We start from the raw sequence: 26,720 nt of genomic DNA, 5'->3' as shown, positions 1-26,720 counted from the left end.
CAGCTTCCCAGAGTTCCACAGACACAACGTTCTGAGCCAGCAAGCACCTTTGGTGGCCCCCACCCCACAGAGACTTTCGTCTTACATCCTGTTCCCTGTGGAACAGGAAGCAGTGGAGGTGGCTGGCATTCTGGGCTGTGTGGTCTCAAGATCTAAGGGAGGAAACATGGAAGAAGGAGTTCGTAGTGAGCAGATATGTGGGCATCCCAGTTTTTCTATGTACAGGAACAGTCTTTTCAAACTTTAATTTTCACAAATCACTTTCATAACCATTTTCACTTGGGCACTGCCTGTTACATGATTTTTTCATCAAATCAACACATTGTAAGAATTAAATCTCCAAAAAAGTCAAAAAGTTTCATAGGCTTGTTATGTTTATTTCTAAAGTATGTAAAATACAAAAGTTTTAAAATAAAGTATTTGTCCAGATGTCACCTAAAAAGATGATTATTATAAGTGATGGGTTGAAATTAAGTACTTTCCAATTTATAACCAAGTTTGCAAGTGTTAAGCATAAATACTGTCAATTTATTTGAATATTCAGTAAACAAAAGCATTACAGATCACTGGTTTTAGGAAGGTGTTTAATAAGTGGGGCTTCTATTTGGTGTGGTTTCAGCAGCATTGGTCTGTACTCCATCACCAGTTTCCTATCTTTCTTGCAATCTACAGAGCCATTAAGGCACCCCCGGTATTGTCCTTAAGCAAGTCTGTGCCCAGGACTATTCTGTTAAATAATTTGGCTAATAAACAAATTATCTGAAACTCTAACAGGGGTTATATGTGTATGTTTCCTGCAGCCAGAAATTCTCAGAGCAGGATCCTCAGGGGACAAAAAAAAAGTCAGACCTTGAGAAGAAAATAGTCTAATTACCTGTTTTTCAGGAGTCCGTGAGAAATTTATTAACAATCAATTGGTCATTAAGAGAATGGACTTTGTGGTTAACAAGATGGAAGAAATGGTCTTTGCACTAACATGCATTTTAGTGAAAGGCCAAAATGCAGAGCTGATTTAGGATTACTGGCAGCATAACTAATGTGTGTAGTCATCAAAATGAGACACTAGAAAAGCTAACTAGCAGGTAACTGCAACACTTAAAAATATTTTTTCATTTTTTAAAATTTATCTTTATTGTTGAAAGTATTACAGATGCCTCCCTTTGGGCAAAAATCAGTTTTATTAAATGCAAAAACAAAAAAAAACAAAAAATTAAGACTTTAGAGTATTAAAAGGGAATTTACAGCTAAATACTTGAAAATATTTTTGATTGAAGAAACATGTGCACACAGTAAAATGCAAAGATTTTATTTATAAAATTCAGTGAGTTTTGACAAATGTACATGCACTCCACTAGCCAACAACCCCATGGAGATAAAGAACACTTCCACCATTCCAGAAAGTTCCCACTTGCCACCTTTCAGTCCACTCTGCTTTCTCCTCCCCTGTAAGAAACCACCATTCTGACTTCTATCACATAAAAGGTCTCAGACTTCAAATAAATATATTCCACAGCAAGAACCTTCCTATTTTCTTGTAGAAAATTATGTTGGCTTTTTTCTGTCAATATAATAACACTCATGTTATTGCATGTATCAGTAGGTCATTCTTTCTCCTTGGTGAGAGAAACCACAATTTGTTTACTTATTCTTCTATTGATGGACTTTTGGGTTGTTTTCAAATTGAGGGTATTATGAATAAAGCTACTATAAAAAATGTCTACAAATTTTTGTTCTGACATATATTTTCATTTTTCTTGTGTAAATGCCTGAGAGTGGAATTCTGATTGGTTAAGGATATGTTTAAATTTCTGAGAAACTGCCAAAAAGTTTCTCAAAGTATTTGTTTAATTTTACATTGTGCCAATGTCTTCCACTTACAATGTATGTCTTCCACTTGCTTCACATCCTCACCACTATCTGTGTTGTCAGGGAAAGAAAAAAATCTTCCTTCTGATTTCAACTTGCATTTTCCTGATGAACAATAATGGTGAGAATATTTTTCATATGCTTACTGTCATTTATATCTGATCTTTATTTCTTTAATGATTGCTTTTAGAGTGAGAAGAAGGGAGAGAGAGAGAAACATCAATTTGCTCTTCCACTTATTTATGCATTCATTGGTTGATTCTTATATGTGCCCTGACCAGATAGTGAACCCACAACCTTTGTGTATAAGGATGGTGCTCTAACCAACTGAGCCATCCAGCTATCCAACACGTGTTCTTACATCAGTGTCTCTTCAAGTCTTTTGTCCATTTTAATCAGGTTATGTGTCCATTAATTACTGATTTGTATTTCTTTAAGTATTCTAAACTCAATACCCTTGTCAGGAAAATATCATGCAAATACTTTCTGCAGTGTGTGTCTTGTCTTTTCATTTGCTAAGTCTGGCTGTTGATGAACAGAAGGTTTTCATTTGATGAAGTACCATTTATCATTATGCTTTTATACACTGTCTTTGCCTGTTCCAAGGTTGAAATGCTATTCTCCCATGTTTTCTTTTAAAAAGGTATGAGTCCAACTTTTATATTTATGTCTATAATCCATCTTAAATTAATTTTTGGGAATGGACTGAAATACGGGTCAAAATTCATGTTTTTCCCAAATGTCTATCCAGTGTTCCAGTACATTCTGTTGAAAATATTTTCTTTACTCCCTCGAACTGTCTTGATGCCTTTGTCAAACATTCATAGACAAACTACATGTGGGTCTATTGCTGCCCTCTTTATGTTTCTTTAATCTATGTGTCTCTCTTTATGTCAAGCCACATCATCTTGATTATTATAGTTTTACTAGAGGCCCAGTGCACGAAATTCATGCACGGGCCGGGGGGTGTCCCCTCAGCCCGGCCTGCACCCTCTTGCAATCTGGGACCCCTCGGGGGATGTCCAACTGCGGGTTTAGGCATGATCCTGCAGGGATACCTGCGGGATTGGGCCTAAACTGGCAGTCAGACATCCCTCTTGCAATCTGGGACTGCTGGCTCCTAACCACTCGCCTGCCTGCCTGCCTCATCGCCCCTAACCATTCGCTTGCCTGCCTCATCACCCCAAACCACTCGCCTGCCTGCCTGATCGCCCCTATCTGCCTCTGCCTCGGCCCCCGCCATGGCAGCTTTGTCCAGAAGGACATCCAGAATGACGTCTGGAAGGTCGTTCGGCTGTCTGGTCTAATTAGCATATTATGCTTTTATTATTATAGATAGTAAGTCTTAAAATCATGGTATGTGTTCTCCAATTTTGTTCTTTACCAAGATTGCTTTGGATATTCTGGGTTATTTGCATTTCATATACATTTTAGAATAACAACATTTTATTTAAAAACTAGAGGCCCAATGCACGAAAATCGTGCAAGAGTAGGCCTTCCTTCCCCCAGCTGCCAGCACGGGTTTCCCTCTGGCAATTGGGAGCTGGGCTTCCCTCCAGCCATCGGCAGGCACCCGGAACCCTGGCTTCCCTCACAGCCCTGGCTTCATCCGGAAGGGTGTCTGGAAAGATGTCCGGTCTAATTAACATATTATGCTTTTATTATTATAGATAACACACTTTAAAATTTCTTATTGGGATTGTGTTAATTCTATATTCTACAGTTCTTGAGTGTACTGTTTTATAAATATCAGTTATATCTATTTGGTTTAAAGTGTAGTTTAAGTCTTTTACATCCTTACAGATTTTCTTTTTGTCTGATTTTCCTACTGAACTGTTAAAATTGCTGATTGTGAATTCATCGGTGTTTTCCCTTTAGTTCTGTCAGTAAAGGTTAATATATTTTGAAACTTTTTAAAAGTTGCAGACATGTTAGAATTTTTTTTAATTGACCCTTTTATCATTATAAGAATAATTGCCTCTTGGTAACTGGCAATACTCTTGTTCTCATTTCCATTTTATCTAATGTTCATAAACACTAGCTTTTTTATGCTTGTTGTTGGCATAGCATATCTATCCCCATCTTTGATTTATAATAGCATATATCAAATTTTTAACTTTTTCCCAGTCTGACAATACATATTTTTTAATTGGAGTATGTGATCAATTTATATTTGATGCACTTATTGATTTGTTTGGGATTTTCTATAGCATCATAGTATATTTTCTAATTTGTCAGTTACGACTTTTATATCACTGTCTCGCCTCTCGTTTTCTTTGGAGTCATTATAATTTTTTTTTAAATTTTCCCTATTGTCTTCAAAGCTATACCTCATTAAACTATTTAATGTTTTCTGTAGGTATTTACAATATGTACCCTTTACTTATCACAAGCTACTTAAAAATTAATATTGTACAAGTTCAAGTAAACCATAAGAATCTTCTAGCAATATTTATTCATGCCATCCTTTTTCATATAATTTACATCTATATATGATATAATTCTCATAATATAATGCTATTATTTTATTTTTATTCTTTAAAGAATTTAAAAAATTATAATTTCTGGTACTATTCTTTGCTATTTCTAGATCTGATTTTCTCTCAATTATCATACTTTCAAGCTTGAAGAGCTTCCTTTAGCATTTACTGAGGAGTAGTTCTGCTAGCAAGATTCCTTCAGATTTTATCTGAAAATTGTCTTTATCTTATCATAACTTTTGAAGGACATTTTTTTTTCCTGATCAGAGGATATGTTTATTGATTAGAGAGAAAAACATGGATGTGAGAGAAATATTTGATTGGCCATCTCCTGTATGCCCCTCAACTGGATATAGAACCCTCAACCCAAGAATGTGCCCTGACCGAGAATCAAACCTGCAACCTTTTGGTGTATGGGAACACACCAATCAATTGAGCTACCCAGTAAGGGCTTGAAGGACATTTGTAAATTGGTATAGCATGCTAAACTATCACATGACATTATTTTTCCTTTCAAAAATTTAAAGATGACATCCATTGTACTAGTATTTCTGGCCTCCATTGTTACTGATGAAATGTTAGCCATAATTCATATTGTTGTTTCCCTATATGTAATATGTCTATGTGTCCTTTTTAGCTGACACTTAGAAAGCTTTTATCATAAGTAATCAGCAGTTTAAGTATATGTGTGGTTTTTGTTTTTTTGTATTTATCATACTTCGGGTTATTTATTGAATTTTTGAGGTGATTTTTCTTTAAAACATTGTGAAATTTTCAAATATTTTTTCTGTTCCATTCTCTTTTTTTCTCTCCATGTCATATTGTTCCATAGATCCCTGAGACTCTCTTCATTAAAAGAAAGAAATAAGAAAGAAAGAAAGAAAGAAAGAAAGAAAGAAAGAAAGAAAGAAAGAAAGAAAGAAAGAAAGGAAGGAAGGAAGGAAGGAAGGAAGGAAGGAAGGAAGGAAGGAAGGAAGAAAGGAAGAAAGAAAGAAAATGTTTTCTCTCTTTTCTTAACTTTTGATTTGTCTCCAGGTTCACTGGCTCTTTCTTCTTCAATGTTCAATCTGCTGGCAAGCCCATTGCAATAATTTTTCATTTTCTGTATAGTACTTTTAAGTTTTGCAATTTCTGTTTGGTTCTTTTTTTACTTTCAATTTCTCTGCTGAATCTCCCTCCCTATTCATATATCCTTTACATATTTTCCTTAAATCCCTGAACATGTTTATTCTAGTAATAGAGTTTTTTTGAATCCTTGTCTGATCATTCCGATATCTTAATCATCTTGTGGTCTGTTTCTGTTGACTACATTTCCTTTAGTTAAGGATCACATTTTTGTTTGACGTATTGCTTCTCTGCATCTCTAATAATTTTTTTATTTTATTCTGGACATCATGCAGTCTAATTATGTGGAGTCTGAATTCTGTTAACCTCCTTTAAAGGGCATTGGTATTCGTTCCAACAGCGAGTTCTACTAATGGCAGGATCTCTATACACTGCCAGGCATGGTGTTATGCTTTATATAGTAGGTCTACTTTGTTTACTACTTCGCTCTAGCATGTGACCCTTACTTTAGGGTACAATGACTCTTACTCCTGACCATGGCTTTTTGAGGTACCAACAGCTGAGTACTCAGTGAGGCCTTTTTAGTTCTGCTTCACCAGAAATCCAGTGGCTCCCAGGTCTACATGACCTCCATCTCCATGTACACCTCTCAGTCCTGCAGCAGTCTCACTGTGCTGGGCTTCACAGAGTCTCACTGAGAGCATCGTGGTCCAGTTCACAGTCAATCACTTGAAATATAACCACACTTACTCCTTATTCCTTTGTGCAACTCCCTCTTAGTTACTTGTTCAGCAAATTTCAGTTCTGACCTCCAATACCTGCCTCCTCATTTTAGCAATACTACTGGTCTCTGGGTAGGCTCCAGACCGCTGCTTCACATTCAAAAAGTACCTTTTAATGTCTTCTTTCAAGGTTATAGTCTTCCACTACCTATTGCCCAATGCCTGAAAAAGCCTCATCTATTTTGTCCAGTATTCAAGTTGTTTATGTCAAAAGAATAAATTCAATACCAGTTACTTCATCTGTCAGAAGCAGAAGTGTACAGGTAATTGAAGGAGGATTTTAAATATAATTAAAGTGAACTTTATTCAAGGACATATTCTAAATCCATTTTATTTTATCTTAATCCTTTTCATAAAACAAAAGTTTTAAATCCCCTTGTTTTGGATTTCTAATTGGAAAAAAATAGCTTTATATAAGTAAATTTCATCTTAACTTTAAAGATGACTATATCTCAGAGAAGATGATAAATTTTAATACCACACAAGCTTTGTTTAAAGCAGAGTGATTCGTCTTCCTTTCATATGAGAGGTCTTTTACCCCCCACAGCCCACAGTCCAAAGGAGAGTTTGCAATACTGGTCAGGATTGTGAATACAGGTGGGTCAGGATTGTGTGACTGACATTAGTAATCATCAATAAATCCTGTCTACTTGTATCCCTACACATCCCCCAAAAAGCTGCCCAGGTCTAAGTTTACTTTTGGAAAAACCAGATGCTCTAAAATGCAAACTTTTCTCTTTAGTTACAAACTAGTAATTACACAGATTCAGAAAATAACCTAAGAGAAAGATATTTTGTTTCTATAATTGTTATCTAGTAAACCTTTTGATAGGTTCATTAAAAATTTAGTGGATATACACTTGTTCTTTAATAGCAAACTTATATTATATTTAATAATGTCTATACCTGACTTTCAAAAGTAGTTATTTTTTTAACATTTTCTTAAAAGGGCATTATACAAATAATTATTAAAATTGAAATTCAGTGATCAATAATATTTAAGTATTATTAATAATTAATTAAATTACATATGTCAAAAGAAAAAAATTATACAACTCAAAGATCAAAAGAATAGAAACTTATATGGCAAAAGTATGGAGTACTAGGAAAAATAAAATTCAGAAAAATCAGAATATGCATTTTATTCACCATTGAAAATAAAGCATAGAAATATTAGTTGGATTATAAAAAATTCAAAATAATTATTTTATTATGATGATTGACTTACACAAATTAAAAGTGCTTCAACTGAAGAAAAAAGAATTGAAAATTGCCATTCTCATTAATTTAAGCATGACTGCTAGTAATTATAAATCCCTGGACTTTTAATCTTAACCTTTCTAAGCACTCTACTGAATACAGCCTGAAAGAAGCAGATAAACTAATACCAAAATAGTGATTTTAATAGACAAAACTGAAGGTGTAGGTAAATCTAAATTAATATGAAGCATATGCATATTTTATAGCACATCATCTCTCATTTTTATAACTGGTCATTAGGACAGAGCTTGAAGTCATTAGAAGTACAATAATTGTTTCTTTTTATAGTTTCTCTTCTTAAGTCTGGTGATGTTGCCTAGCAATGCAGAACCTTGTCACCACTGTAAAATATTTGTTCCAAATTACTAATTTAAAAAATAATAATCAGAACTGGCAAAATAGACCTACACTAGTCACCTCCTTGCTCTCAAATATGAATCATTTTTCCTATGTTGCCAACCTATTGGGGCTTCTTTAAGCCCAAGAAAAAGACACCCTGAGTTTCTACAAGACTAAGATATAGCTTCAAAAAATTCATCTTTCTTAAGCATCTACAAAGTCATGGAAAATTCCAAGAAGAAAACAAATGGTAAGTTTCAAATTCAGAAGAGTGCATATTGTTCAATATATTTTCTTCATTTCAACATTAAAATAGTTAAAAGGCTCACATTAAAGTAATATTAATAGAAATAATTTTCTGATAATAGAAGTATATTATCAAAATTGAATTATTATTGCCCTGGCCAGTGTAGCTCAGTTGGTTGGAGCATTGTCCTGGGCTCCAAAAGTTGGCAGGAACGATTCCTGGTCAGAGAACATACCCAAGTTGTGGGCTCAGTCTTCGTTTGGGGCACATATGAGAGGCAACCAATCAAAGTTTCTCTCTCACATTGATGCCTCTCTCTCTCTCTCTCTCTCTCTCTCTCTCTCTCTCTCTCTCCCTCTCCCTCTCTCTCCTCCTCTCTCTCCCCTTCACCCCCTCTTAACCTCTCTCTAAAATAAAATAAAAACATGTCCTTGGGTGAGGATTAAGAAAAATTATATTACTGAAATGTACATTGTGATTAACTAAATTATACTAAATAATATTTAAAATATAAATTACAAGAGATTCTCCTACACCTGAAACATAACTAATATTTGACCATGTTTCACAGAATTTAAATTTACTCTGTTAGTTCTTCATCCAAACTGGTCTTTAAATGGAAAAGGCAAGATTTATGTAATTTTTAAAAATTGAAGCAATAATAGATTTACAACTTGGGGAAAATGGCAGAGGAAATCTCAAATCCAACTGAATTTTATCACAGTGTAGAATTCACAGCTGACTCACAGGTATCACATCACAGACAGCACCCAAGCTCACTAATGATTAGTGAAGGGCAATTACAAAGAGTCTCTTCGAAAACTCTATCCGGGCTCCTCTGAGACTGCTTCTTGAATAGGCCCATCAACCTTAGTCTATAAAGACTTGAACACTAACATAGTTTCTAACAGCTCAAGGCTGCATCCCTAGAATGACTTGCCAACAGCAATCTAAGCTCAACTATAAGAGGAAGTTGCACACAGCCCACCTGGGGGCGGGGGGAGGAGAGTGCAACTGGAGTGCCCAGCTCAGATGCACAAGGAGGCAGTGCCACTGGGCCTTAATACACCTACTACATTAGGCCATTCTACCAGGCCCAGGAGATGCAGCAACTCTACCTAATACACAGAAACAAAGAAAGGGTCGGGGGAGGGAAGAAGAAACATGTCCCAAATGAAAGGACAGAACAAAACTCTAGAAAAAGAACTAAACAAAATGGAGACAAGCAATCTATTAGATGCAGAGTTCAAAACACTGATTATAAGGATGCTCAATGAACTTAGAAAAAGAGTAGATGAATTTAGAGAACTTCAACAGCATAAAAAAGGACATGGAAACCATCAAAAGAACAACTCAGAAATAAATTATCCACTAACTGAAATAAAGAACAATTTACAGGGAATAAACAGTAGAGTAGATAAAGCTGAGAATCAAAACAGCGTATTGGAATATAATAGAGCAAAAAACACTCTAAGAACAGCAAAAAGAAAAAAGATTTTTTTAAAATGAGGATTGTGTAAAAAGCCTCTGTGATAACTTCAAGTGTGCCAACATTTGCATCATGGGGGTGCCAGAAGGAGAAGAGAGAGATCAAGAAATAAAAACTTATTTGAAAAAAATGACAGATAGCTTCCCTAACCTGGTGAATGAAATAGACATTCTAGTACAGGAAGCACAGAGAGTCCCAAACAAGATTAACCCAAAGAGGCTACAGTAAGACCCAACATAATTAAAATGCAAAAGGATAAAGACAAAGAATCTTAAAAGCAGCAAGAGAAGAGCTGTTAGTTACCTACAAGGGAGCACCCATGAGACTTTCAGTTGATTTCTCAACAGAAATTTTGCAGGCCAGTAGGGAGTAACAAGAAATATTCAAAGTGATTAAATGCAAGGACCTACAACCAAGAGTACTCTACCCAGCAAAACTATCATTTAGAATGGAAGGACATATAAGAGCTTTCCAGAGGAGAAAAAGCTGAAGGAGTTCATCACCACCAGTATTACATGAAATGTTAAGGGTTTTTCCTTTATGAAGAAGAAACAAACAAACAAAGAAAGATTAAAAATACAAACAATAAAATGGGAATAAATAGGTATCCAAACCAACAATTTGAATCCAAGAAACAAAATAAACAAACAAACAGAACATAAACAGACTAATAGATATAGAGAACTTTGTGTTAGATGCCAGATGGGAGCGGGGGCCAGGCAATGGGTGAAAAGGATGAAATAATTAAAACGAACAAATTGGTAGTTACAAAATAGTCATGGGTATGTAAAGTACAGGATAGGAAATATCTATAATAATAAAAGCATAATATGCTAATTAGACCAGACATCCTTCAGTAGGAGCTTCCAGATGAAGCCACGGTGGTGGGGGCCAAGGCAAAGGCAGCCACAGTGGCAGCGGGGGGCTGAGCCCCTTGCACGAATTTCGTGCATCGGGCCTCAAGTAGTCAATAATATTCAAATATTTATGTATTGTGTCAGATGGATACAAAATTTATTAGAATGATCACTTAGTAAGTTATATAATGTCTAGTCACAGGGTGTACACCTGAAACTAATATAATAGTTATGATAGTGTATGTCCATTATAATTAAAATTAAAAAAAAAAAAACTTTGGAAAAAAATCCAGAGAGAATACTCGGAATGTGTTTCATGTTTGACACTAAGAAAATAGGAGGAATATGCATGCTCTTATGAATGACATCTAAAAGTATTAGTTATGTTTTAATGCCAATTTTTAATCTTTTCACAAATTTTCAAAAGAACGGTAAGAATATATTATTTCACAAAGCACTCTAAACTTCAATGTAGCCACCTATCAATATTGGAATGCCAATGCTGCGGTATGTTCTCACAGTAAAAATTTGATACCTAGTATTTGGATTACCAAACAATTGGGGGAAAAAGCATGAAGACCTCCACATGAGCTAAAATAAGATTAATTAAATTGTTCTGCAGTACTCATACTTCATCATAAAGTATTACTTTTATTTTACTTAACCTAAAGTACATGGAAGTTTTTAGAAGAGAGATGAACTTGTTTTGACCCAAGGTTTTATGACCTCTCATGAAATGCTGACTCTGATGAGAATGTATGATTATTCATAATTTACATGCTGGGGGTTCCATCTAAAGGCAATGTCAGCAACATTAATGAGCATTGAGAAATGCCACACAGGTCCAAGTTGCTGACCTTAAGTAACTTACAACTGAGTAGAATTGACAATATATGGCTGTGGTAGGAAAAGCATATCTTAAAGTAGACCCATAGAGCTTGATAAGTGCTAAAATTTCCAAATTGTGACAATAATTTACTTATTTGGGCATTAAAGTTGAATGTCCCAAAGCTTACTTTCACAGTCCTGTAACTTTGCTATGCTACATACATTAACTAGAACAGACTATCACCTGCAGAAAGGAACACGATCAAAGATAATTAGGAGTGTGCCCAGCTCAGCAGTAGAATGGGGGGAAAAATGGGCTGCTTCAGAGATATATCATCTAAATTCTTTCAAAAGCAATTTTCTAGGGAATTGGAATATGAGAAACTATAGAACCAAGAGAGAAGTCCATAAACTGAGCAATTTTCAGTTTATCAAAGAGCTTTGTTGCAAAGAAGTATTTGAAAGTTGGTTGCTCGGCACTCTTTTGGTTTCAAAATGGTTTGGGGAAGCCCACAAAAGCTCAAGTAAGCCACAGAGTGGCCATATTAGTAAAGTTTCAAGCAATACTTATCCACCATACACAGGGGTTTTATTGAGCAATAGTCTTCTAGATTGCAGGATTACAGAAAAAAAAATCTGTCTACATATTAGGTACCACCCTATAACAAGAAAAGGGGGCCTTTGACCCCTGGGGCAGTAATGACAGTGAAAAATGTTGTAGAGGGGCATGCCTTTCAGATAGTAGCAAAGGGGGCTCACATTTTAGTGACCAGATAAGAAAAAAAGTATAGACGTGGGTGCCAGAAGTCCAATAACTATATTTATAAATGTTAAGATATTTCACATTAACCATTTAAAAGAGGGCATCACTCAAGTCAGTCTCACTGGGTCTGACCTTCCCAGGTTTCTGACATCATATATATCATCTGGCCACCCAATGGGCACCAAACAAAAATAGCCTGTGTAGCATAGTAGAGAGAACCTGGGTCTAAACCATCATATTTACAATTAAAAACAAACAAGTGTCAAAAATGTTTACTTTGCAAGTGGCATATACCTCTTGTGTGTCTGTAAATGTTTACTGAAAGCTGCATGGTTTATTTCTCTGCTTACAATAATGCTGTGCAATGGTTAATTTTTTTTTGTGTCAACTTGACTGGGCCAAGAGATGCCTAGTTGATAAAACATTATTTCTAATGTTACAATATGCCTGTGAGGGTGATTCTGGGAAGAGATTAGCATTTGGGTCCGTAGACTGATCACTTTTAGGAATGCTGGTGGCATCATCCGTCCGGTGATGGCCCGAGCAGAACAAAAGGGCAGAGGAAGGGAGAATTTGCTCTCTGTTTGAGCTGGGGCATCCGTCTTCCCCTGCCCTTGGGCATCAGCCCTCCTGGTTCATAGGCCCTGAGACGCAGACTGAATTACACCACCAGCGCTCCTGGTTCTCCAGCTTGTAAACTGCAGATGGCAGGACTTGTCAGCCTCCGTTATCATGTAAGCCAATTCCTATAATGATCTGCTGATATATATTCTGTTTGTCTGGAGAACACTGGCTAATACAGGCTGTATCTACCCTTTCAGACAAAAGTAGCCCTGATCTGGTCTCTTCTTCAAATCTTCATAGATATCATTTCCAAAATCTTCCTCCATAAACTTCATAACACATCCTGTTCAGATACAGTGTTTATGGAATTTGATCACACCATCCATTTTGCAGAAGAAAATAATTACAGAGCAGTCGCTGACCTGACTTTACTATGGAGAGAAAGCAAATGAGGTAGTAGAAGGAAACATGCGTCTACTCTCAAGCTCCAGGTAGTAATTTCAAAAATAATCTGAGAAGTCGACAGTTAAGAATTGATGATGGATACAACTAAATTAACGTCAAATACATTTCCTGTAATGACACCTTTTATGCACCTGTTTTATCCACTGTGTGCTGCCATATGGTACAGGTTTCTGACATCACTTTTCTCTTATGTCAAGGAAATGGCCCTGTTGGGAATGTCGCATGGCTCCTTTCGCAGCCATATGGGTGGCAAGGCCAGATCATAAAACATACTGCTCCAGGTGGCCTTTGAGAGTCTCCATAAGAGTGTCACACTCACAAAAATACAACTGAGGTGAGAATACATGGTGTAACACAGGTGGATGGCAGTGGTTACAGGAACATCAGCACAGGCACGTTTATGTTGGAATTTTACCATCACAATGGACAGCAAACCAAATGGAGCTGCAACTGCATCATTACCACTACCTTGCAGGATGAGAGAGCTGCCTAATGAAATCAGTCTATATCGTTTCCAAGTAGTAAGAGATTGATGTGGGCAGCACAAGTAACAGACGTAGCTAAACTTGGTGCTAAGTAGACATCAATTGCATCTCAATATATGGTGGGCCCACTCCAATAATATAGGGTAGAATCATGAGTGAGGGGTTGTCAGACCTTGGCGACCACCAAGAAAGCTTGGGAACCAAGTGGATAAGGAGTCACAAGGGACCTCTTTTGTAAGGTGCCCAAGTTTCTCTAGTAAGCCATTTTGACATATCGTTGTCTTTCATTCTTCAAAAGTAGGTGAGCTAAAATTTGAGTGGTAACCAATTGAAGAGCTGAAGATACTGATATATGCACTCTCCTGACTTAGTATCGGCTCAGGAACTGGGGTGAGTCAGAACGTGCAGAGTGGGGCAATGATGGCAGGAATGAAGAAGCAGGGTGGGGTGGAGGGGAGGATATTTCCTTTCAATATTCTGAGACAACTCCTGTGATACTAATAATCTACCATTAATGCTAAATAACCTGAATCCCTTCATTTTTCCTTCTGAACTATTTCAAAATTCCTTTTAAGTTTGATTGTACATTTTACAAAATACTTCACTAAGGAAAATATGAAACTGTCACATTCCTTTGTTTAAATATATCAGATCGATACTGACAAGAGTGAATTACTACATATCATATTTATGCATTCCAATATTCACTGCTTAAAGAACATGACATTGATGATTCATCTTTTGTCTGTGGTTTATTACTGTTCAAATCTTTATCCCTAGGACTTTCTTGCAAATTATCATTGCACATAATGTAGTTTATACATGAATCTGTAGTTTAATCCTGACGAAAACATTGTTCCCCCTACAACTTGAATGTAATAGAAGAAAATAACTCAAGATATCAGGAACTCCCAGAAATGTTCAATGATCTTATGCCTCAGGCTTATAAATGAAGTCTATAAAATTTGCTATGGTTTCTTGTACTGTCTTTGTCACATACATTTAGTTCAATCCAGACAATCTATTTCTGACTTTCTGCTACTATGTTGGGTTAAGTTTTATCATATGAAATGCTGCCCTTATGGCACTAATCGTGCCTTCTAGTCATCAGTCCCCCCATGAAGTCAGCCTCCAGTACTCACTTTGGAAAAAATTGTGGCTACACAGCAGCTAACCATCCATCAGCATAATTCTCATGCCTCTGGGATAACAGTTCTCTATCACTTTTCCTTTGTTTTGGGTCATGGAAAGCATATAGCCATTGCAGGTGATGCTTGACCCAAATCTAAATTTCAGATTACCTCTTAATTAAATATAAAGTAAGACACATATGGGCTACAGAAGTGTATTTCTATCTACACTAATAAAAGAGAAATATGCAAACTGACTGTACCTCTGCAACATCCACCAGCCAATCAGGAGTGAGTATGCAAATTAACCCAACAAATATGGTGGGTTAATTTGCATGCACAGGCATGGAGCAAAGACTGAAGTCTGAAGACTGAAGACTGAAGACGACTGAAGACTGAAGAGGCTTGACTTCACTGCAGCCAAAGCAAAGGCCTGGGTCCCGGGTGCTGGAGGAAAACTGGTGCTGGCAGCCAGGGGAAGGAAGGCCTATTGCACGAATCTTCATGCAATGGGCCTCTAGTTTATAAATATTTAAGTACCATTCTCCTAAGGGCACTTTAAACCTTTCATTGGTAGAATGGCAGTTAATCAACATTTCAAAATCAAATTAAATTTTATAACTAAAAATAAAAGAAATATAAACTTTATATGTCTTTAAATATAATTATCTCTTTAGCTTTGGTGTTCTCTTGAAAGAAAATCAAGCCATTACTCATATCTTAAGTCAAACTCCTCAAAACTTGTGCCTGCCAATACAAGTATCATCAGTAGTGAAGGAGTTAAAAAAGTATATATAAAGACAATCTTGGACTAGTCAAACAAGCATTAACAATTCATGACCAATGCGCCTCTGTATGGTGTAGTCTGTGAAATGTTACAAAACATTGTCTCCTGCTTGCGAAATACTTCAAGAGAACCATATGTGTGAAGGACAGGTCCCTGAGGATGACTCCGTCTTTGTATTTCCAAACACAACCCTCTCTTATAAGAAAATACTTCCAGGGGGTCTTTGCAGGCTTCCTAACGGTTCTGAGGCTTCATCTAATGCTTTCCTCTAATTGGCCCTGCATTTAGGATGCTCAGTCAATTGTGTGGCTGCCACATTCAGTTCTTTAACAATTATATACTCCAAGGCCCGGGTAGAGTTTCCCATTAGAGAGCAAAAAGAATCTGAGGTTTAAACTTTTATGGGGAGAGAGGATACTTGTGAGTAGAGGTCCCGATGGTATTAGAGGATTACATCTGGATGGTAAAAGCGTTGTCAGAAGTGGTTCGTCGGTTGAAGAAAATAGAGCATGTAAAAGGTGCAGAATATTTGGTCTGAAGCATGCTTGCATTTCGTCCTTTTGTTTCAGGGTAAATTGGGGTGCTTCCGGAGGGACGCTAAAATTAGATATCAATCACGAGGAAAGCTATCTTCCAACAGAAACGGACAGAAAAAGAGCTGTTTCAAGGCTTACATTATCTCTTTTTATTACTCAAATCACCTGGATCATAATTTTAAAATTACATTTTATGAGAAACTGCTTGCTTAAATAATTACTCTTTCCAACTGGTTTGGCATGAGGCCTGGGAAAAAACTCTCTTTTATTCTAGTCATAAGATAACACACAAAATTTTGTTATCCACGTTTCTCCACTTCTGAGGGCTTAAGTCATATCATAACATATGATTTCAATATACTGCTTAATTTCTCCACATTTCAGTTTTCTTGCCTATACTAGTAAATAGGAATATGTATATGAATATCTGCTTCATGGAGGTGTTATAAGAATGAAACAAGGGAACCAAGGTGCCATAGGATTTCATTGCACATTTTAACAATGATTACATTTTAAAATTCATAAAATACATTTCATGAGCCAAATATCTTTTCATGTGTTCTCAAGTAAATCACCTTCTCACAGCTTCCTTCAAGATCAAATATTTAGTATTTCAATGTGGGTACAATGGAAAATGGAAGCTAGGAAGCCTGAAAGAACCAACTGTGATATAAGATGGTGTTTTGATCTTTTCACCATTGATTATTTGACATCCCTGTGGAAAAAGATAATTAGGGCCAATACTGTAGACAGGTGGAGGAGCTGGGCATTGGAGGTAGTCCTCTCTCCTTCACGGGAATCAATCAACACCCATTAGCCAGAAATGACTTCCCTCATAGTGAGGGATTCTAGAGTCTCATAAGTCGCCTAGAGTGAAACTGATGAACCACTATCATTTCTGAACCATTTAGTCACAAATCAGTTACCAACTACTCTGTTTAGGGAGATCCTATAGCTACTGTATAAAAGGAGTTAATGTTGGAATTTTTAATATAAAAACCAGTGTCATGCCAGTAAATGTTTAATAACTGGCTCTGAGGGGTGGTAGGAGGGCCTGATTAGCAATGTTTGTGTATTTTCATGATGTAAATACTTCCACTACATTCGAGTCTTAGCTACCAATGTGATGTAACCAGATGCAGAGTTGGAAAGAGATGCTCAATAGCACACTGTTATATAGAATTTCTACTATATAGATGCAATGCTTATAAAATAACCCCTGGAGCATAGTTGAAGTACAGTACAATGAAGTAAAAGTAATTAGGAAGGGTTGAGTTTGGGATACTTATTACCTTTGTCTTTAATGTAATTTAAAATTTACATAATTAATTTTTAATACAGGCTTGTAGAGTTTCTGTAACTGTAACAGTGACGTCTCCCCAGATGGTAGGTGCTGACCCAAGCACATTGCTGCCTTCATCTGTTACTCAGAATCCAGATAAAAGACAATGGTGTAGAAAATAAGATAGAAATAGAAGCACAAAATTTTTATTTAAATATTTGCTAACAGTAAAAATTTCCATTCTCAGCGATATTTATGAATCAATAGGAGGATCTTTGGTATTGGAGATTCATGCAGTTCTGCCATAGCACCAAAGACGAGTCTAGATAATTTCTTGAGGACCCCTCAAATCTCAGCTATGTTACCTTTCATAAACTATAATTTGAAAGTGCTCCCTCATCAAGGATTTCTATTTTAAATACAAACTGAGAAAGAATTGTCATCAACGAGAATTTTATATTTCCCATGATCTTCATTATGATCTGTTACAACTAGTTACCAGTACAGAAAACATAACTGGAGGGTAGAGCATTCCTCTTTGTACCTTAATTAACTGATTTATCCAGTCACCTCTACAGCCTGGGGCTTCCCACATGCAAGCACTTATTATACTACATATTAATCAATACCAAAGGATAGCCATGTTTCTAATTACCGGAATAGGGAGAAACTGTCAGAAATATATTTACAACTTATCATCACATCCACTGAGCTCATATCTCTTATGAGAATGTGATAGCTAAAATTATATTCCAATGCCCTTGTTAACAAAGAAACTGGGCATCTGCATGAAACCATTCATAATGCAAGTACCTGCAGAGATAGTGGAGAAAAAATTCAAACATTTAATTCTACTTAATAATTCAGGAATACAATTAATCAGAAAAACCATTCTAAAGAGTGGTTCTCTATGCACAAAAGACCAAAGGAACTAGAAAAAAAGAACATGATCTTCCCCTGCTTCCCTTACAATGGACCATCTAATTTGTGTATGAAGTGCCCTTGTCAGTACCTCCAACCCCTACTGTCCACGAGCCTACACCTACATTTCCCTTTCCCAATAGACAGATGCTTCTCTTCCAAATCAAAGAACTGGTGATCTTCTTACCAAGTCAAAGAGAACAGCGAACAACTAGCTCAAGTGTTTCATCTTCCCAAACTTCTGTCATTGAGTAAGACTCAATGCTTTCACCAGAATTTTGTTTTACTATACCCATCTTAAAATATCTGTTCTCCAGTACTTTACCTAGGCCAAAGATAAGAATGTTCCTTTAAGAGTATTTAGGGCTACCTCCCATTTTATTTTAGTATCTTTGCAAAATATATCAAAAATGTAAATTGGACACAGTGCTATGTGTCATTGGCTTGCACGCCCATTTAATTGGCATTTTGAATATTAATCCTTGATAAATGTTATCTTTTAGTCTAATGTTATATTCTGTTGTAAACTCTTGACAATTTACACATTAAAACCAATTAGTATTGATTGGGTTAAAAGCATGAATTTTTTATGCACCTCAGAAAGCATGTCCACTTCAACTTTACCAAGTATTTGCCCAATAGTCTCCGTAAAACTGACATTCAAAACCTTGAGTCCTGTTTTCAGTACTGTTCTCATCTACCTTTACACTCTCTCTTGAAGTGACCTCGTCTAGGACTATAAATGCTAATATTGCTCATGATTCCTGATTCTGAGTATTCAATCCATCTTGTCCTCTGAGTTTCAAGTTCATATACCTGACAGCTACTTGACCTCATGTATCAGAATCTTGAAGTGTCTAAAACAGAACCTTGCCCTACCCAGTTTGGCTTAGTGGATAGAGCATGGGCCTGCAGACTGAAGGGTCCCAGGTTCAATTCTGGTCAAGGGCACATGCCTTGTTTGCGGGCTCAATCCCCAGTGGGGGTCGTGCAGGAGGCAGCCAATCAATGATTTTCTCTCATCATTGATGTGTGTATTTCTCTCTTCCTCTCCCTTCCTCTCTGAAATCAATAAAAATATATTTAAATAATAATAATAGAACTGAACCTTTATATCTCCAAACAAACACTTCTGCTGCACCTCCACACCCACAACACCCAATTTTCCCACTTTCAGGAAAAAGTACACAATTGCATTCTGTTATGCAAGATGTGTAAGTCAACCCATCAGCCAGTCCTAGGCTTTCTCCTCCTAAATCATGTCTCACGTTCATCCTTTCCCCTGTCTGTTGTTATATATGTGCCTGACTCATATTATCTCTCATTCAGAATAACAGAAGAGCATCCTGTCTCCCATTTCCTCTCATTTCCCTCTCATCTATTCTCTACTCAGCAATAAGAGTATCTTGAAACACAGAAGATACCATGACTCTTTAAATGTTCCAGTGGGTTCAGATTGCTCTTTGAATGAAATCCAGTGCCACTGCACATGTCCAATACCATCTCACTGAATGCTCTCTCTCTCTCTCTCTCTCTCTCTCTCTCTCTCTCTCTTTTTCTCTCTCTCTCAGACTACACCCTGGCCAGCCCAGATTCCTGTCACTTCTAGAACATCCCAAGCTCTTTTAAAACTGGAAGTTTTGCACATTTGGTTTCTCTTGCTTAGAATGGTTCCCCTCTCTTTGCATGCTGACTCCTGGTCATTCTTTGAGACTCAGCTTCTAATTTCTAGGAAGTCTTCCTGACCACCCTATCTAAGAAGATTCCTCCCAACTTCTTTGAGTGTATGATAATTTCATCTCCTTAGTAATACTTAACATATTTGTAATTAGATAATTTTTGTTTATGCATTTATTGGCAGCCCTTCTGCCTTCAGATATACTAGTAAATGCCTAAGAGCAGGTCTGCATCTGAGTAGTTCACACCTGTACTTCCAGTGCTCAGGGACTCTATGAATACTTATTGAATGTTGTTCGTTATTTCAAGTACAGAAAGCACAGAACACAGTAAAGACAATGAAGACTCAAATATGAATCCTGATTCCATCATTTCCCAGCTGTATGATCTTGGGCATGTTACTAAAACTCTCTTTGCCTCAATTTCTGAATCTCTAAAATGAATGGTTCTGAGAACTACATGATTTCATAGATATATAAAGTACCTCATACAATGACTGGCATATAAAATCACTCAAAGTTTAGCTATTCATTTATGCATTAATTTATTCTAATATGCATTGAGTGCTTACCCTTTGAAGGGTATGAGGAAGATTCCATGAGCAAATCAGAGACTTTGTCCTTTGGGACTTAAAATCTAGTAAAAGAAATCAATAGCACACACAAAGAAATAAACACATAGAAATATGTGATTAGTCTACTGGGAAAATAAAAAATTCAAATCTGTGTTAGTTCGCCAAGGCTACCATAACAATGTACCACAAACTGAGTAGCTTAAACCATGGAAATTTATTGTCTCCTGGTTCTGGGGGCCAGAAGTCTAATACCAAGGTGTTGGCAGGGTTGGTTCCTTTGAGGGCTGAGAGAATCTGTTCCATGTCTCTCACCTACCTTCTGGTGGTTGGCTGGCAATCTTTGGTTTTCCTTGGCTTATAGAAGCATCACCCTGATCTCTGCCTTCATCTTCTCGTGGTGCCCTTCCCGTGTACATACCTGTGTATCTAAATTCCCCCTTTTTATAAGGACACCAACCACACTGGACTAGGGCCCACCCTAGGCTCGTCTTAACCTAACCAATTACATCTGCAATGACCCTTTTTCTAAATAAGGCCAGATTTTGAGTTACTAGGGGGTAGGACTTCAACATAAGAAGTCCTAACCCCCAGTAAGAACTCTGGGTGAAGGGGACACAATTCAATCTGCAACAAGACCATGAGAATATAATAATTCCCAGGCAAGTTCAATACTCTGAATGTACACTTAAGTAAAAAGACAGCTGTAAATGGATGTGTATTTGTAGAATATTATAAGGATTTCAACAACAGTCACACCATAACTGGAGTTTCATTATTATCCACAATTTTAATTTCCCTAACTTTTTCTGAGTCTTATGAGATGAACCAGAACATTTAAATAGAGTAGAAAAAAATGGAAATTAAATTATTAAGAATTATATTGCATAGAAGAAAAGTAAGAACTATTAAAATTCAAAACATGTTAAAGCAAAAGTATCAATATAGGTATCTACACAGTAAAAGAAATGTATTTCTGTAGCCACTGGCAACTATCTATGACAGGTGAATGGTACATTTCATAAAACTTAGTTTAAAAACATGTTACCACAACTACACCACCATCATTCACACACCTGCCAACTCTTTATCTCAGCATTATAGTGCCACAGGTGGCCACAAGATGGTTTGAATATGGTATGGACAGAAAGATAAGGCGCCGTGATTTTCACTGTGAGAAAAAAACCATTACTAATTTTCTTTAATTTGAGAGGATGTTTTCTCAAATAAAACTTACAGCCCATCAATGTGTTAAAAGCAGCTTGTTTGGTACAAATCTTTTAAAGGTTTCTGTTTCTGTAGAACGTGAAGTGAACGTTTTTTACTTTGTTGCACTGATTATTAGTTCTAATAGGAACGTGGCTGTCACCTTTCCATAATGTGATGCAAGATGAAATAAAGCTCCCTGGGAAAACAGTGACAAAATTTTGTTGAATGCTTCTTAGAGTCTGACCTCTGTGGTGTCAAGAAGATGTCTAAAACTCTATGGGAATAATCTCCAACAACCTTAGTTCAACACTTCCCCGAGACCACGGTAAGAAAATGACGCTGAAAGGACATTGGGGTACATGTCAGACTTTAAAAACATGCAATTGAGACTCATTTAAATGTGGCAACTAAAACTAATTTACTAAAAAGCATATGATCAGGTATTTCTTTTTATTTCTAGATCACACATATATGATAATAAAATTATACATTATTCAAAAACAAAAGTGTCCCTACAAAAATATATCCAAAAGTTCTTGGATGACTTAATGAATCTGTTACACAGTGAGGGATTGCAAAGGTTTTCCTTTGCACAGTTCTCTATGGGTGTGCATTCACGCTTTTCTCTTTCTCTTTAAATGCATCTAGCAGAATTAAGAACGTGAATGCAAAATCTGAGGAAAACACACTAATTTGCCCAGGGATAGAAGCATGGAGAAAACGTTGTGATGGGAGGTGGCCAGAGCAGGGGATTGAAGAATGCGGGAAGAGGACTTGAAATTGCAAACCAAAGCTCATCCAAATGCACTGGCCCCAAAAGGATAACTTCTCTCCAATGATATTTGTCAATACGATGCTTCACCCTGGAGGGTTGTTTGGATGAAATGTAAATGAGATCATAAGAACTTTTCCTTTGTTTCTGAGAAGGGGTGGATGTGCCATCTTTCAATGACCTGCACAGTTATTCCTCGTCATTAGCATGTACTCTCTTCAGCGAAAGTGTTCTGTGAGAACCATTCCTCTCTCAGCACCCACACTTACTTACTCCTTCATAACCTCCTTCTTCCAACAGTTCGTGGGAGCAGAAAAAAACACATGAAAGGTGGGGGAAAGACAGATGACTCCAATGGAAAGAACACTAGATCTGCCAGCCTACCCAGTGGTAAGCTAGAGCAGGCTCTACTGGCTCCAGGAGTCAGTTAAAATTTTAGGAATTTGTAAGCCAATTCATAAACACATCCATTATTTAAAAAGAAATATTATAAACTTAAACTTAAGTAAATCATATTAAAAACAGATGTACTAAATATTTAAAATACACGGAGTGGCCAGATTATTATGATCTCTGAACGCATAATAATCTGGCCACTCAGTGTCTATCCTATATAATAAAAGGCTAATATGCAAATTGTCCCCTTGACCAGGAGTTCGACCAGCAGGCAGGCTGGCCAACCGCCCATGTCCCCTCCCTCTGGCCAGGCTGGCCGGACCCCACCCATGCACAAATTCATGCACCGGGCCTCAAATATATATACATATACACTGAGTGGCCAGATTATTATGCGTTCAGAGATCATAATAATCTGGCCACTCAGTGTATATCCCTTCCTAATTATTTTACTGTGTCTTACTTGATGCTTTTGAGGTTACTTATGCCTATTTTTTCTGTATGATGGAAATACTAGGCAGTGGTGTAATGGTGTACTTTGACTTGGTAAGAAGGGAATATTTACACCAAAGAAATTGGCAAATATTAAAAATCAGGGTGTAACAGTTTTGTCGATTGTCTAGACTTAAGAAAGCAATGGAGAGTTTCTCTCTAATAATGCATATTAAACCTAAAATGTGTCATGCCATTATTGGCAATAGCACACAAAAAATAACTAAATAATTTTCCAGTATTTGAAAACTTATTCAATTCAGCAAAGAATCTGCTCAGGTATTGGAAAAGGTCATCAAGAGGACGTGACCTCCAGGTGACCCTGGAGCAGCACCAGGACAGTCAGAGGTTCTTCACCCTGGCCTGCCCTTGGAATATACATTCTGCTCACTGTGTTCACAGTAGGGGCCATTTCAAGGACAAAGCCTGGAGAGAACAATGTGTTGTGGAGACCATCTGGATGGTACATGTGACTGAACCCCATTAAGGCCTCTATATAAACTTTAAAGATTCTAGCAGGGGTAGGGGTTCATAAATCAATTCATCTTACAGCTGCTTCTATGTAAGTCCCCTTGCTTACTGAACCTGCTCCCTGCCAGTCTGAGTGGCCTGCCTCTCTCTCCAGGCTCACCTTGCCCTCCAGGAAGGGGGGCAGTTTCCAATTTCAGCAGGGAACGTTTCCAAGGTTGCTAACCATCATCATGTCATTGATAGAGTGAAGTTCCAACGCTAGCTTCCTTTTTTCACGTTCCTGTTTCTCTTCATAGAAAATAAACATATTAATCAGCATTCATGTCAGAACTACAGAACCAAGGAGTTCATCAAATTCAACAAAAGGATTCTGCCAGAATTAACTGGCTACATAGGATTTACAGTTAAGAACATTACATATTTTATTATTATTATTTGTCACATGAGTGCTACGTATCATATATATATATATATATATACGATGTATTGTATAATAATGTAATATATGCATACATGTTTTGTTTGATATCCAAATTATTAAGTGTTTACTATCCCCTCACTGTCTCTACCATACAAAAACTACCGATTTGGAAAAGTTTTTAACTCTGAGTATCACCTTCCTCATCTGCCAACTATGGAATGGGGGCCTTCTTCAGAGGATAATTTTAGGAGTAAAATAAAATCGTGTTTACACAAAAACTTTATATGGGTTGCAAAAGTTAATTACTATCATAAATTCAGCCACTATGTTCCACCTCCTAAGATGAGTTCTCCTAAAGACTTGCAGGGTTTGCAAAGATGAATAATGGTTGATCCTTAGCCTCAGGTTATTTACATTCTAATGATGAGAGACACGTGTATATAATAAAGTAAGTTAAGGGGATGAAGTGTATTCTGACCGAGGAAAAAGCAAAGTGCTGTGTGATTTCAGAAAAAAGAAGTGATTGATTTTGCCTGGAGCACCACGGAAGATTTCATAGAGAAAGTGGAATTCTGAGACAAGCTTTAAAGAGTAAGATGCGTTTGTAGCAACTAAGAAGGTTTATGTGGAAAGTGGGAGCATTTCAAGCTAAGAGATGAAACCCCAAACACATTATCATCACAAATATAACAACACCAACTAAGGACATCATAATTGGATTGATAAATCCACTGTGTTAAAAACTCTTACCCTCCAATGATATAAAATGGCAAAAATTACATCATTATAGATTATACAACCTAATGTGTCTATCTACAATCTTGCATAGTCAAAGGTTGACTAAATATTTATTCAGTTTTTCCCCCACTTATAAGTCATGTCCATTTCTAATAACCAAAGTATAAATTATATTCTGGCCTTCTCTTTTTACAGAAAAACATTTATGTTCAAGTGAGACTTAAAATTATTTTTCAAGAAAACTCTATAGAATATGTCCTACTGAACAGGACAGAAGGAACTGCCCCTTAGATTTAAAGAAAAGTAGCCACAGATTTCAAATCTATAAATACATAAAGTGTGCACATGTTAAGTAAACTGCGAAGAGCACATCTAAGTTGAGGCTTTTATGGGAGAGCAGAACACTGAGGCCAGGGAAAGTGAAACCTTTTACCACATCCATGGGACCAAGGACTAACTATTAAAGGAAGAGGATCATTTTATGCCTTGGCTTATGACTTGCGTTACATATTAATGTTCCCTGAAAAGCGTTTCCCTCTTGCTCTTCAAATAAATAAATAAATAAATAAATAAATAAATAAATAAATAAATAAATAAAATGCTTGTGACTTTAAAAAACAAACGACACTTTGAAGAAAGCTTGGCAGAGCATCTACAGAGCCTGTCTTAAGGGTAATGAAAGGGAGATGTCTATTAATCTCTCACACACCAAAGTCTGACACAAAAGGTCTGTGGCCTTGACCTCAAGTGACAACGGAACAGCCCTCAGGGCCGGCCTAGGTCCCACTAGGACACACGTTAAGAAAAGCATTCGCTCCGCAAAGAAAGCACTTTTGACTCTCCTCTCGCCACCGCGCCACCGGAGCCTTTCACTCTGGTCTCTCTCTAGTGACAGCTGTCAGTCTGTCGCTTTCTAAACGTGCAGCATTTCAGCAACATCGAAGGCGAAATAGGAAGGGCAGGGGCTGAAACACTTTGTTTAAAACACACACCGCCAGCCCTTCTTCCCGGAGAGCCAAGAGTCCCCGGGCACCACTTCCCAGCGGGAGGAAGGTCAGAACCGCCTCCCTCGGAGCCAGGAGTTGAAGCTTCAGAACGTGGGCATTCCCGGGCACCTCCCCATTAAACAGCGGTACTGCGAACAACCCCCAAAGAAAGAGCCCCGAGCCCCGAGAAACTTCAGCAGGGACGCGGCGGGTGCTAACGCCAGGGGTGCCACCCGGGAGCGGGAACCCGCTCACCCCCCACCCCCACCCCACCCCGCGCCTCCACGGGAGCCACCGGATCTCGTGGCGACACCCGGCGGGGGCGCGGTGAACCCCAGCGCACGGGACCTAAAGGACAACCGAGTCCTCCCCTCGGGGCGGGCGCGACACCGCGAGTGCACCGCGGCGGCAGGGCAGCGCCAGTCGGGGTGGCGGGGAGGGCGGGGGGGCCGGCGGGAGCGCCGGGAGCTGCGGCTCCTCCGAAGGAGCGGGGCGGCCGGGCCGGGTTGGGGCGCGGGGCACTCACCAGCTGCAGCGCGCAGAGGCAGATGAGCGAGCAGCGCCCGGTGCAGCAGCCCATGGTGCCCGCGGCGTCCGAGCGGCGCGCGCTCCGCGGTCCGCGGCTTCCGGCGCCGCCGCCTTCCGACTCCCGAGCGGCCCCCGCCGGGGCTCGCGGGCCGGCCGGGCGCAGGCTCCCTCCCCGCGGCCGCCGCGCGCCGCGCCGGGGTCTGGGCTCGCGCGCCGCCTTTGTTAGTTCCCCGGCGGGCGGGCAGGGGTCGGGACGGCGTGCGCGACCCGAGCGTCTGGCGGGGGTCCCTGCGTCCCTCGGTGCGGGGCCGCT

At 38.1% G+C, this 26,720-nt stretch overlaps 1 protein-coding gene across 1 annotated transcript in view; it reads right to left on the bottom strand.

Annotated features, from left to right (window-relative positions):
- Window positions 1-26,459, bottom strand: part of NKAIN3 (sodium/potassium transporting ATPase interacting 3) — a gene marked incomplete at its 5' end in the record, with an annotated part of 430,497 nt that extends 404,038 nt beyond the window's left edge. Inside the window, one exon of the mRNA XM_079796055.1 lies at window positions 26,406-26,459. Within this exon, the coding sequence (XP_079652181.1) occupies window positions 26,406-26,459 (54 nt within the window). The remainder of the gene's footprint in view (window positions 1-26,405) is intronic.
- Between the last annotated feature and the right edge of the window lie 261 nt (window positions 26,460-26,720).

This window comes from Cnephaeus nilssonii (assembly GCF_951640355.1).
Source record: "Cnephaeus nilssonii genome assembly, chromosome: 18".
Taxonomy (NCBI): domain Eukaryota; kingdom Metazoa; phylum Chordata; class Mammalia; order Chiroptera; family Vespertilionidae; genus Cnephaeus; species Cnephaeus nilssonii.
The sequence above is the reverse complement of the archived record's forward strand: the minus strand, read 5'-3'. Positions and strand labels throughout refer to the sequence as shown.